This window comes from Kryptolebias marmoratus, linkage group LG5, assembly GCF_001649575.2.
Source record: "Kryptolebias marmoratus isolate JLee-2015 linkage group LG5, ASM164957v2, whole genome shotgun sequence".
Taxonomy (NCBI): Eukaryota; Metazoa; Chordata; class Actinopteri; order Cyprinodontiformes; family Rivulidae; genus Kryptolebias; species Kryptolebias marmoratus.
In genome coordinates, this window is record NC_051434.1 from 18,823,701 (window position 1) to 18,837,769 (window position 14,069).

The window sequence follows — 14,069 nt, forward strand, 5'->3', positions numbered from 1 at the left end:
ACATCAGACATCTCAGTCCAGAAATGTGCAGTTCTAGGCACAGCCAAGATACTGCGCAGAACCCTCAAGCTCCCAGGCCTCTGGTAGAGGACCCGAGCTCAGAGGATGAAACAAAGACCACCCGCGGAGGGTGAGAAGGGAATTTTTTTTTTTAAATATATTTAAATAGGGACAATATTCACAAGAGGAGAGATGCACTGTATCAGGTTATAGCTCCAAGTGCTAATTTTACAATGTTGACAATCCATCTGTCCAATAAACGCATTCTCATAACTTCAGCTTCCCTGCTGACTTCTTTCTCTCCACTGCCTTGTTCAGCTTTCATTTTGTTTATTTCATGTAGCTGACATGATTTTACACCTGTGTGTAAGTGCTCTCTCTCTATTTTTAGCTCTAGATCCACACACATGCACACATAAAAAAAAACAGGGTTCCATGAAAATAACCGTGTCATCGGAAATTGATAAATGACTGCAATGCAAAGTTTAGAAAACAGCATTCATATGAACCACTATAATCATTTGGAGATTATTGTTGTTCGGACTAGCCGTAGCTCATTAATCCCATCAGACATAAAGTTGATTTCTCCAAACTGAGGTCATTCAAAAAGCTAATTACAGCAGGTAAGATACTATTGGTCACTTTGACACAGAAACCCATTTTGATATGGCCAAACTATTTCTTTAAGTGACTGGTTAAAGGAACAAAAAAGTCCTGCTACTGCAGCAAATGTACCATTACCAGAAATACAGCTGATAGCAAATAGTTGACGTTTGTTTTTATTTTAAAAGTAACTAAAAACATGAAAAATCTGACAAGGATTCTTGATATAGCTCCTTAAAATAAAAATAAATACATAAACAATCTGACAACAATGTACACTACTGTTGTAGAGTTGGTTTACATCATGCATGCATGTCTACATACCTGCTCTTGCTGCGATGAGATGGGTTGTCCGACTCGGGTCTTGCGGGTTTAAAATCAGATTCTTGCCAATCTTGGCCCCCAGTGCTTTGGCGTGGTAGTACTCCCGAGTCCTCTCCATGGGGTAGTTCGTTGGGTAAAGACCACTGAACATTACCGTTGTGCCCTCCAGTGTCTTGCTCTTCAGCTCGGGAACAATCCTACGAATGTCCGGCATTTCAGAGGCGTCCTTCCTCAGGTAGGTCTCATAGCGGGCAAAGTACTCAGTGTGGATCCTTTCCAGCACTTCCTCCAGGTATATCAGGTGATCGTCCTGGTCGTTATCGGCTTCGTCTTCCTCCTCCTCGTCTTCCATGCTCTGATCGAGCAGCTCTTCACCCACAGTGACTCCAGATTGTTCACTATTCTGGGACTCAGTTTCTGGTTCTCTCCTGTCCAAGCATCCATTTCCGAGCTCGGGGTCAGAGAGGACAACACCTGAAGGTTCTGACACAAAACTATTCTCTACTTCACAAGAAACTTTACTGTCCCTTTCTTTTGTCCCATCCACATCCATGGGTTCTTGTCCTTCTTTTCCCACTCCAGATTCCTTCGTCTGGAAAGATCTGCCTTCACTACCACTGTCTGATGAGGGAGGCTTTCCTCCAATAGAGTCACTGTCACTGTCACTAGAAAGGTCAAAATCTAAGTTATTGCACTCACGGCTAGGCACGGAAGAGTTTGATCCTTCCTGTGCCGCTTCCGTCCGGTTACCATTATCTTCCGTAATATTTGTTTCGTCACCCACCTGAGTTTCTTTTGATTCCACCTCAGACTCTGACCCTTTCTGACCAGTTTCTGACCCATGTCTTTGTTCTGTGTCACTCTGTGTCCTTTCACTTGCTGGTTCTACCTGAGAAGACTGAGGTATTACGGGCTCTTCTTTTCCTGAAACACTGCAGTCCTTTGCTTTTTTCCTGAGACCGTTATTGTGCTCATCAGCACCCACTTGTTCTGTGCTCTCTGGTGGTCGACTTAAAGGGCCTCCTGCAGAAAACGAGACACAGGGATCCCATCACATTTAAAAGGTAGACACGACAAACTCAAGAGACAGGACTATAAGATGATCTGCTACTGATAAACAAACTCAGAGGGGGAAAATCTATTTTTAGATGCATCACATCATAGACATGGAAGATTGTGAATCGATTTTCAAATGTCAAAAATCGATTCTGTTAACGGTAATCTGTGCTGCCACTTTAAGAGAGTCAGCGGAGTAGTTGCTGCACGGTGCCGTTTGTTCAAGTAGAGTTATCATAGTTTCATGTAGTAGAAATATGTTGCAGTAAAGCTGCACATCTTCACATCCTTTTCAGTTTTTCTTTGCTGAATCCTGAAGAATGTGTCTCTAAACTCTGAACCATTTGATTAGTGTATAAATTTTCAGTGATAAACGCAACGCTAATTGCCTTAGCTTTTCCATAACATTTGCAATGTTAAGTTAGCATCTATGCTAATCGTTGGTCGTCAGTCTGTGAATCATAGACTTTAATGGCATGTTATTGTGCGCTCTTTATTAGGCGTGAAAATGTATCAATCAGTGTCACTTTATGTAAATTAAGTTTCAAGATAATCAAAATGCATCCATAATTGTTATATAACTGTCACAGCCCTCCGAATTGTAATCAAATCAATTTGTGAAGTGACTGAAGATTCCCACCACCACTCAGTAAGAAATTTAGTTTCCCATGACTTTTTTCTGCAACACCTAAGCGATTACAAAAAGAATTTGTTTATCTATAAAGCCATATATCCACCACCCAATACATGGAGCAACAAAAGTTTCATTCAGTATCTATTGTATCTGTATTGTATAATTGTAAGTTTTTTGGAACCATCCATTGATTTTATTACACTTATGACTTATCCACGGTTGGATCGTGGAGTCATGAGATCCAGAAGGGACATCTCTCTACCCAGCTCATTATGGGGCAACCTAATGCGTTCTCAGGCCAAAGAGGGTATAGAATAACTTCAGCAGGTTTTGGGTCTGCTCCAGGGTCTCCTCTATGTGGGATATGGCTGGAGAACCTACAGAGAGGGGGACATTCTGACCAGATGCCCAAACCACCTCATCTTTGGATGTGGAGGAGCAGCAGCTTTACTCTGAGCTTCCTCTGGCTGGTGAAACCCCTCACTCCATCTCCAAGGCCGAGCCTGGCCGCCCTACAGAGGAAGCTCATTTCAGCTGCTTGTATCAGGATCTAATCCTATTGGGCAGGATTCATATCTCATGACCATAAATGGAGCACAGTTAGACCACTAAATTGAGAGTTTTGTGTTTTTGCTCAGCTCTTTTTTTTGTCATGACAGACCAAAGCAACACCCTCAATACTACGGCTCAGCCTCCAATCGATTGGTCCATCTCCCGCTCCAGCCTGGCATCACATGTGAAGAAGGCTTCTAGATACTTTAACTCCTCCAATTGAGGCAAATACTCTCCCCCTAACCCAGTGGGAGCACCCCACCTTCTGTGGAACCACCATCTCTAATTAGCTCTGATGGTAATGCCTCGTTTCATTATGTACTAAGTAACGATAATGCATTCAGGGACTGTTTCCCTGCATTTAAAAGCCTCCAAGTCATAACCTTCCAAAGGTTTCACCATGTTATACGTATATGGAGTACTGCACAGATTTCAGCTGAGTAAGTGCTGGTCTAACTTTATCCCTGTTGGCAAACACTTCTTAGAGCAGAATATTCCTCTGAGGCACGTCAGATTCCTCAGGGTACACCGAGTCACTCCACCGTTAGTGACTCTGTTTGAGCATGAAATATGTAAGGAGATAACCTGTCGACAACTCGGGCTAAAAAAAAAACAAAAATAAAAGGTTTGCTTGCTTATAGTACTGTACAGTTTGGAACCACTGGGCTGAACGGACGAGACGGGGAGGCAAACTAATCTGAGGAGGCAGCGCACGCTCGAGCAGTTCACTGTGTATCAGTTCACAGAAAAGAACCGCAGCAAATTAAACTGTGGAAAAGTGCTGGCTCAAAGAGAAATGTTGAGTTTCTCTTTGTTAGGTGTCCTGAGATAACTTTTTGTTGTGAACTAGTGCTGCACACTGAACAAATTGAACTGAATTGCTGTATGAAATCCCACAGAAACTTGCGACAGAACACATTGATTTTTCTGCCTCAACATCACAATTTTTCGTTCCCGCTAATGGCCCACAAGAGATTTTGATTCTGTACATTCTTACATAAAGGCTTATAGTGGCCAAACACACACAATAATATTCTAATTTTCAGTCAAGTGACTTCAAATGCCACCTGATATTTCATGAGTATTTAAAAGATTATAGCAGCTTTCAAGAAACGCTTGTTCAAATCTTCAACATAGTTGTGTCATGCGTGGGAAAGAAATGAACAATTGGAATCTGAATTTAACCAAATCTATTTCAGTCTTTCAAAGATGTCCCCTCTAAAATAGTAAAAAGCTTGTAAATTCAAGTAGAAGGCAATAGTTGTGATGTGTGCCAGCTAGAAGTGTCAGGAGGCATGCCTGTTACCCTTATTCAGGCACCCTTGCTTTTGTCATTTTTTATTATTATTAATTAAAGTTTTCATTTACCAATAGCTCAAAACAATTTGGGGGTTTTATGCCTATAGGTTCAACTAATCCCACATACGTAGCTAGGGGAAATTAAAAATGCACACCAAATAAAATATTGGGACTCAGGAAGTTAAAGTGTTTCTCAAAATGACAAATCTTTGGTAATGTTTGTTTTTGTTTTGTCGTTTTTAGGAAGGCTCGTCTTTGTGTGAACTGTCCAGCATTCTGTTCGTGTCCGACAACGCCAATTTGTAGAGATGTGAGAGGTGGGCGGTACCTTTCCGGGCCATCTGAGCCTCCTGTGAGCCTGCTGGAGCATTGATGTCTCCGGTGCCCTGGAAGTAGTTGTATTTCTTCACAGTGATGAGGTTTGGTGCAAACTTCCACACATCCTCCCGGTCGTCGATGATACAGACCATCGAATCCCCGCAGGGGAAAAGATTCCTGTTTGTGGGAAAATCACACGCAAAACACCTGTAAAACACTGAGACATGCCGTTTCTTCTCTGTGAAGATGCTATGCTGACAGAAAATGACAGACACTCATTTTGGACAAAGACTCTGAGAAAGAAAAGCATTTGTGCTGATCTGCAGAAAATTAACAACAATCGTAGTAGGAAACTATTTCTATGGGTTTGCTGCTGCTGAAGAGATAGATCGCAGCATGAAACAATTTCAGAACCTAAAACAACCTAAATGAAGCAGAACTGAAATTATCCTGCTTTGCTGTAGCACAAAACAGAGTCCAGAAAGGTCCAGACAGATGCCAGGTACGAGCAAAGATCACAGACGAATCATCGTCTTCAGCAGAGTCAGTCCAGTTCTCACCTAAGATTCCCCGTCTTGGAGAACGGATCGATGCATTCATCTCTGGAAAGGATTCGGTGAGAGAAAAGCTTCTTTTCAGGATCCAAAAAGCCTAAAAGGAAAGAACAAAGATGAATATTTCATTTCTAATCCAGCTGTGGCATCTTATCTAACTGTATCCTGGCACAGACTATTTAACTATTAAAACGGCTCTTTGAAGATGTGATTATCACCTTTTTCATTGTCTTTCTAAAGCAATTCTTCTAACACTCCCTGTCTTTCCTACAGAGTTAAAAAAAAACTGCAGTTTGTAATAGGACCATGAAGAGAGCTCTACCGCAAACAGACACCGCCTTTGGAGAAGTTGCAACAACCCAGACAATAACTGCTCCAAAAACAAGCTGAACTCTCTGCAATGAGGTCAGTAGTAAAATCCAATTCCAAACGCATTAAACATTCATCACACGGAGGTGGAACAGCACTGGACTGGGGCTGTCCTTATTATTTATGCCATGATGAAAGATGGCAGCATAAATACCAATAATAAACATGCGGCCTATACCGCCACATAGGCAAATCCTGAGTCATAACGTGGTGAAATGTTTATGTTGTGAAGGAAAGCAGGGCTGAAATACTGCCAGAGGTCGACAGGAAACCCTGACAAATAACCAGCCAAAATGTTAATACAAAAAGACTTCATGGCTTTAATAAGGATTTTAAGATAGTTACAACCAATAACATGTTCAGCACTTTACAAACAACAAACAGTGGCTTCAGAAAGTGTTCAGACCTCTTTCACTTTCTGTAATTCTTTTAGGTTGCAGCAGGATGCTACAAAGTTGTTTTTTCTCTCTCAATAATATACACATTATATCCCATAATAACAAAGTAAGGAGAAATAATTCATAACTATTTAGATCTTTTGCAACAACAATTGAAACTCAGACCAGAGTTTCAGCAATTGAAACTCTGGTCCGCCTAAAAGAACCTCGGTCTCAGTTCGGTTGAAGTGAACTCTGGCGCGGTTCGAATGCATATGTGAACGCAAGCGGACCGCAGACCGCTCCTAAAGCAGGAAGCGGACTACAGCACAGGGCCTTCTGGGTAAATACAACCAAAACACATGAGCGTTTCTACCCCTAGCAGGAGAAATGGCTCGCGGTCAGGCTAAAACAGGTAAATTTGATGCCACTCCATTTTTGTTTCCTTTCCCAGAAGAAGGAAGTTGCACTCAGTGTCTTCTTCGGAGGTTTTCATGTCGTTTTCTTCAGTAGTTCTTGGTGCAGCGCCACCACAGGCGAGGGGGGGAACAGGTTGCTCTAAGGGTTTGGCTGGATTGACTCAGTGCAGCGTGAATGAGAACCGCAGCAGCTGAAAATGGAACAAATGTTCCAACAAATCAAACCGAGTCCACTGGACTATCGGATGTGAATACAGCCTGTGTTTGGAGGAAACCAGGCAGCACTCATCACCTGCCCAACACCACAGTAAAGCATGGTGGTGAGAGCATCATGCTTTGGTGTATTTTTCAGCAGCAGGGACTGGGAGACTGGTCAGGGTTAAGGGAAAGCTGAATGGAGCAAACTACAGAGATATCCTTAATGAAAGCCTGTTCCACAGCACTTAGGACCTCAGCCAGACCTTCCAACATGATAATGACCCAAAACACACAGAAAAGACAAAACAGGAGTGGCTTAGAGACAACTACGGGATTGTCCTAGAGTGACCCAGCCAATGTCTTGTCAGACATTTCTGGAGAGACCTAAAAATACCTCTACCAAAGGTCCAGATCGAGCTTGAGAGGATTTGCAAAGAAAATTGGCATAAAATCCCCCAATCTCAGTGTGCAAAGTCTCTAGGCTGAAACTGCTGCCAAAGGTGTTTCAACTCAAGACTAAGTGTCTAAATACTTACATAAATGCGACATTTCAGATTTTTTCTACTTTAAATACATTTACAACAGTGTATAAAAATAGGTTTTTTCCTCTCGTTATTATGGGGTACTGAAAGTGGATTACTGTGGCAAAAATAAAGGGACTGCAGCATTAGGCTGTAACATAAAAGTTGAAAAAGTGAAGGGGGTCTGAAGCCAATGTTAACTGTAACACAGAGGAGACACTGCCCTCTTCTGGACACAAACAGAAAATACAAGTTTAGAGTCACATCCTGATAAGATATTAAATTTTAAAATGCTTAAAAGGATGCAAGTCTTATAAAAATATTAAAATGAGTAAACTTCACAGTAATTATTCCTTGGATGTTAAAAAGGTTCCCATGAGTCCATTACCAGCGATGGTGTGTGCATACAGGCGGCTCCCGAACGTGAAGACGTGCAACTCGTAGAGTTTGGCGATTTTCTCCAGGAATTCCTTGCAATGTGGGCGAAGCCGTGTGTGGAGCATAGGCTCTCCACGCCCGAGCTGGAAGTGAAAAATGCCCTGGAAGAAACAACGTGAGCGGTAACCGAAACACAAGGAGACAAAGCACAGATTGAGACAGAGCGGTTTATTGTAAACTGATGTCAAAGGTTTCAAATTAAATTGTGTTTGGTGAGCGGTAAAACAAAAACACTCCAGATTCGAGTGCATACTACCTTATTGGACATGCGCTGGCAGTGCTGCTCCGTGGTGTGGATTAGCGTCTGGTCCAAATCCACCATGAGGACCAACTTTTTGTTCCGGTGGAGTCTCTGCTGGTCTTCTCTGGCCAGCTGTTTTGCTTGCTGTGCGAAAGAATGCAAATAAATGGAAGTCACATGACAAAGTCAGAGCAACTAACATTTTCTGTAATAACCTTTTCCCTTTTCTAGTTTTTGTAGTTAATCATGCTAATTATTTTGAGGAGTGAAACAAAACCTTTGACAAGAACTATTTCAGATGTCTGCAACAGGTCTGGGCTGATATAAGTAGAGAGCTCCAGGCAGCAAGCTTCGTCCTGCTGATAACAGACATGTGGTCAGCTTGGTGCATGGTGCCCCATACTGTACGTCACAGCACACGCTAGGCCAGGGGTCCCCAACCCTGGTCCTGGAGGGCCACCATCCTGCATTTTTAGATATTTCCCTGCTCTTGAGAAGGTCTTCAACTTATGCAGAAGTCATTCAAATCAGGTGTCAAAGCAGAGAAACACCCTAAAAAAAAAAGCAGGATAGTGGCCCTCCAGGACCAGGATTGGAGACCCCTGTTCTAGGCTTTTTCACAAGACCACTCAGGCAAGAACTTAAGACACCTTCTGGCCACCTTAGTGGGATTTCTGAATGGGCCGGGGCATCCGGATCGCACAATTTGTTTTTAATCACGCTGTGACCTTGGAAGACGGTTGAGCTCTCTGAGTGCTTCAAGTTCTTCATATGTTAGCTGAACATTAATAAGAGTGTCAAAGCAATAAACCTTATTACTATTTAGCATGATGACTTTACCACAAAGTGGTCAAGTTGGTGTGACTTCTGAGCCATCTAAACCTCCAAAAACCTTTGAAAACTCACTCTTATTTCCAAAATCTTTACACTTCTTATACAGTTTCTGCAACAAAGTGTAGGTATTTTTTGCCTTCTTTCACACAGTGCGTCTCTCACTGCTGCAGGGCTTGTAGTTTTGTCTCAAATATCCCCAGATTGCACAAAGTGCATACCCAAGCTCCCTTACACTTTTACTGTATCTGAGCTCAGAGAGTTCTCTTCCAAGCTGGAAGTGAAGGGTCTTTAACTTGTTGTATCTCCTACATAAACACACTGTAGACATAAAGAACTAACGGAGGCTTCTGCCACTTACGGTTCAGGAAGTTTAACAATAACTGGTCCTTTTTACATTTCTGATGCAGTTTATACATCAAAACATTGATGTTTTGTCAGCTTAATAAAGCCCGATAGTAATTTTGGGTTTAATTTGATAAAAACGCAAGCTGAAAGTAGAAAGCTGATGTATGTTGGAGTTTCAGGCAGTAGCTGCATTGACAGACATTAAAATGTCCACAGAAATGTTCTAGTTAAATAATATTGTTTCAGATCTTGTAATGTGAGTGATATATCAACATTGCAAGAACAAAAACTAAAGGAAACTCTGAAGTTATGTCAACTGTTTCCCACAAACCCCACAGTGAAATTCAATCTCCATTTTAAAAGTGCTGTTTTTTTCTAAATACTGTAATTTCTGCAACTCTATACATTATTCCATTTGAATAAACAATGTTCAAATAGACCACATGTGGTAGAGAGGGTGAACGCACACGCGCACAAACACTGGAATAAACGTAAGTGAGATTTTCCAGGTATCTTCATGGTGTGACTCACCTCGGAGCTGACCATCAGTTCAGGGACACTGTGCACCATGGAGACTGTTGCTGTGGAGATGGGAGCTTGCTGGTTCCCATTTGTCCCCTGGAGCCTGAGTTGGGAAAAAAAAAGAAAACAGTGGAGTGGGAGTAATGCCTTTTTCTACATCTCTCAAGTCCTTGAGTATATTGTGACTGAAGGGATCCATCACGGTCGTGCAGATTCGTGAGCTCGACCTTGAAGTTCAGTCTGTGTTTCTGAGCTCACTCGGATTCATTCTGAAGTCATTAAAGAACATGCTGGAACAACGATTTTGTCCTACAGTGTAACCACAAAAGAAAGAAGTCCCTACACGTCTCTTTCAGGCAACACGGAGAAAAAACAAACAAACATTTTTTTTCAATATTTCTAAAATATTGGTACTAATGTTCAATTGAAACTGAAACTACAGGACCTTCAGCTTTATGTTTCCTTTATTTTCCAAATAATAGCAGAACATTTGAAAATAGTCAGGCTGCTGAAAGCTGTTAGAAAACTTTCATTATATTTAAGCCCAAAAATAAAGCCCCCGTGGAACATTAAGACTATAGGCTGAAGCTACTCACTTGTTATGAAATCATTAAAAAAGATTTGGACTTATTTGATCCAATATCCGTGTCAGACTCTGATACCGACATCATTCTTGGATCTGACATTGGGCTGAGGTCACTAATCCATCCACCAATCCAGACTCAGTTATTTAAAACGCGAATTAAACCATTATAAACATATAAATCTGAAAAGTGGTGAAAGAATAGCGCACGTAGCCACATACTGTGATTAGTTAAACAAACAAGCAATCCGGCTCATACCTAGGGCCAATTTAGAGTCACTAATTCACCTGATCTGCACGTTTTTTTTTTTGGGGGGGGGGCAAAAAGCAGACAACCTAAAGAAAACTCCCACATGTGCATGGAGAACATGCCAACTCGGAGCACAGAGCTCCCCCTGGCTGGACGACAAACCAAGGGTCTTCTTGTTACAAGGCAACACTGCCCACCAACTGTGCAGACAACCATTTAATCAATTATTAATAAAAAACGGGGGGAAAAAAACGCCATAACAGCAAACCTGCCAGAAGAGGGTCATCCACCAGAAGTCACAAACCGAGCGAGGAAGGTTCTTAACCAGAGAAGCAACTAAAGACACTCCTGACGGGCATCTGTTCTGCAGAGATGGGAGTATTTATCCACAGGTACAGATCATGGGGAAAGCTACAAAAGACTTCTGCAAGAGCAAGAGCACAGTGACCTCTTTAACAACCCTTCCCAGACTGATGAGCAGCAACAGCTGCTTCTCTAAAGCCATGGCGGACATCCTTCCTTTTTGGCATTTGTGTTAACACGCACCTGTATGCTCAAAGCCACAAACTGCACTGCCAAAGCTCCTGCTTTTAAAGAGATGGTCATATTTGCTGATGATCAGTTAATCGAGTGCATCTGATTCGCAGCTCCCGGCTGCTAGTTTTCCCTCTTAAAGCCAACAAAAGCAGCAAGAGCGGACTTCCGCACGCAACTTTTCTACTTCGGCTCGTTTTGAATAAATAATGACACAATGGCATCCATTGTGTTTTTCTACACTTGAGGTTAGGTTTGAATGTTAGGACCTGGTGAAGACCAGATCGCTTTGAATATATCCTGATACGGCGCGGTTTCTCCTTACCCGTTCTCATTAAAAGGTAAATGTTGTGCTTGCATGTGAGGAATACAAATGCTGAACACCAGAGAATAAAGTCACGCTGCATGGTCTGTAAATGTTGTGATGGCTGCGTTACAGACCTTCACCTTACAACAATCCTGCATCTGAGCTCTGCAGACAGCTCATTTGACCTCAGGGTTTAGTTTTCGCTCTGACTGTTAACTAGGGGTCTTCTAAAGAGAGCTGCGCTTTAAAGTATGATCTCTGGTGCCACCTGATGGTATCACTTAAAACACAACCTGTTGCAAAATACTACTAGTCTGACAGTGTCAGTGTTAATATCAGGGCAACATCAACATGAGGACATTTACTCATGTTTCTTCTGTGATGCATGAAGCCCAATATATACATTTTTTTAACCATCTTTTAAGTGTAGGGTGAGACATCAACACGTGAGTGCATGTTGCGTCCCACGGCAACTAAACCGAGGCATTCGTTATTGGGCACAAAAACAGGAAAGGTCTGCATGTCCTTACTGAGTCAGGTCCTGGCCGCACTCGGCGCACAAACCCTTCATGACAATGGGATGGCTGCATTCTTCGATTTTGACAATGACGCTCCTGGAAAAAGAGAAAACAGGAAAAAGGCTGAAACCTCAAGAAATAAACTCCAAGTTTGTTTTGGGATTTTTTTTTTTTTTTTTTACAGTGGTGTCATTGCAACGTTCACATTTGCAATATGAACAGTCAAGACGTATTCATGAATAATATTATGCAGCATCTATTTCAGGCACCTAAACCCCACATAGATGTGAGTTGCCTGCTGTATTTACACAAATAAATGGAGCTCTATTAAACATGCACTGTCTTTGCTATGCAATTAGAATTAAGTGGCTACAATTTCTGTGGCTTTAGCTAAATGTAAACAAATATTTTATAGAACTGGAACTAAGTAAGTTCCTATTAAGCATGATTTTATTGATCACTGGTCAAAAGTAACACATAACAAAACTGCTATAAATTGTAAACAGCACCTTTCAGACTATATAGTTGTCTAATGGTTTTCAGTGTTTTGCTTTATCTTTGTTGTTACTTCCAAACAAACCTCTTCCTTCTCCTCTGCTGCCCAGCTTTATTATTTCTGGTCATAACAGCAGAGCAGTACATGTTTTCAAGTTTGAAGTTTTTAAAGTAGGAGTTACAGAGTACCTGAAGGTAGCACGAGCCTTATCTTTCTCACAGGTGTGACAGTAAAGCCCATCAGTCAAGTTTTGTGTCGGAACTGTATAAGTTAAATATCAAAATGGTGGGCGAATAATTTCAGTGTTTAGCTGTCCAAATCCTTAACATTTACTGCACAAATCTTATTTAAGTCACTCGTTTGTATATTTATATATATATATTTTTGCTTTGCGTCAAGTCAAACAACACAACCACATATGGACGGGGTTGTCTTCAAAATAAAAGCGGAAAACGCTTCCTTTGAAAAGCATTATCGTACATATAGAAAAGTGACGAGTCGAGGAATCGCACACTGTTTTATTTCGATTTGCTTTCAATTATAATTTCCCGTTAATTACTAAAAACAACGCCTGACAACAGTTCGTTTAGTAGCGTCTGCTTTTATTTTGAAGGGCTCGGTTGAAACGGTTGTTTGTTTATTTGGGCGGACTTGATACTTGCTAGTAAGCAGGCTAAAGTAAGTTAGCATTGTTAGCTTATTTGCTAACTGACGTGGAACTGAGGGTGTTGTCCAAACTCAGGCTGTATTTTTTCCAGGAAGGGTACATTTTAATGCTCATTAAAGCTAGCAAACAGAGGGACTCACCCAGGAGGAATGATTTGTCCAACCTGACAGCCTAGCTCCTTCACTACTCCAGCACGATCCGATTTCACCTTCCTCTCGGGCAACCTGACAGCCTCCGTCCCCTTCTCCTGAGCTACGGGAGCACCCAAAGCCAGCATGGAGTCCACGTTAACGAGAGAGCCGGGTTTGACTTTCCACTCCAGGAGCCGGAGAGGAAGAGCCCCTGTCGGCAAGCACATATCCGACACCTGCACCGCGGGGCCCTCCGCAGCCGCACCGCCGCCACCAGAATCAGCAGGAGTATCCTCCATCTGTCCTGCACCGACTCCCCCCAAAAACTTATCTAGTTTTCACCAGTTGTCCACCAGCAACGATTCCGCCTCACCTCCTGATTTCCAGCGTATCAATAAGACGTGCAAACCACGTGTCCTGGAGCAAAATTAAAACGAATGTCCTGGTGATTTAAATGCTGGGGCTCCAGCTTCGTTCGCTCTTCCCGCCCGTAAACAGGAAAGCGCAACATTGCAGCGACACAGGTCGCAAAGCATCCGGTGTTGTGTCGAAAAGTGTACCCCTGCCGTCAATGAGCCTCCGACACGGTAAAACGCGTTTCGGGGCATTATTTTTTACTGATAAATTAAGTGAAAGTCAAAAGCGACCACCTGACTCATCTTTTTAGGCTATTTTAGAGATACAGTTCTCTACAATTTGTTAATATTTATGTATGTGTATATGCTCATATCCGCCATTTTGCCATAAAAATGCCACCAAAATAACATAATTTTAGATATCCGAGTTCCATGTTTACTGAAAGCAAGATATTTTGTCACTTCTGATTATATTAGTACATTAAAATGAACTTGATGCGCTTTCTATATAACGGAAGAGCTTTTTGTGGTTGGGTTGCTTTTTTCTGCACAACACCAGTAACGAGCGGGCAAGATGAACTGCACACGTTTCAAAATAAAAGCGCCGATGATAATAATAATAA

The 14,069-nt window shown here is 42.0% G+C and overlaps 1 protein-coding gene across 1 annotated transcript in view; it reads right to left on the reverse strand.

The window, feature by feature from the left end:
• Positions 1-13,611, reverse strand: part of ctdp1 (CTD (carboxy-terminal domain, RNA polymerase II, polypeptide A) phosphatase, subunit 1) — a 79,113-nt gene extending 65,502 nt beyond the window's left edge. The window contains exons 1-8 of the mRNA XM_017421066.3: positions 13,100-13,611; positions 11,809-11,892; positions 9,614-9,707; positions 7,919-8,047; positions 7,613-7,763; positions 5,347-5,437; positions 4,797-4,963; positions 928-1,950 (exon numbers count right to left, since the gene is read on the reverse strand). Of these exons, the coding sequence (XP_017276555.1) occupies positions 928-1,950; positions 4,797-4,963; positions 5,347-5,437; positions 7,613-7,763; positions 7,919-8,047; positions 9,614-9,707; positions 11,809-11,892; positions 13,100-13,389 (2,029 nt within the window). The 5' untranslated portion in view covers positions 13,390-13,611. The remainder of the gene's footprint in view (positions 1-927; positions 1,951-4,796; positions 4,964-5,346; positions 5,438-7,612; positions 7,764-7,918; positions 8,048-9,613; positions 9,708-11,808; positions 11,893-13,099) is intronic.
• Between the last annotated feature and the right edge of the window lie 458 nt (positions 13,612-14,069).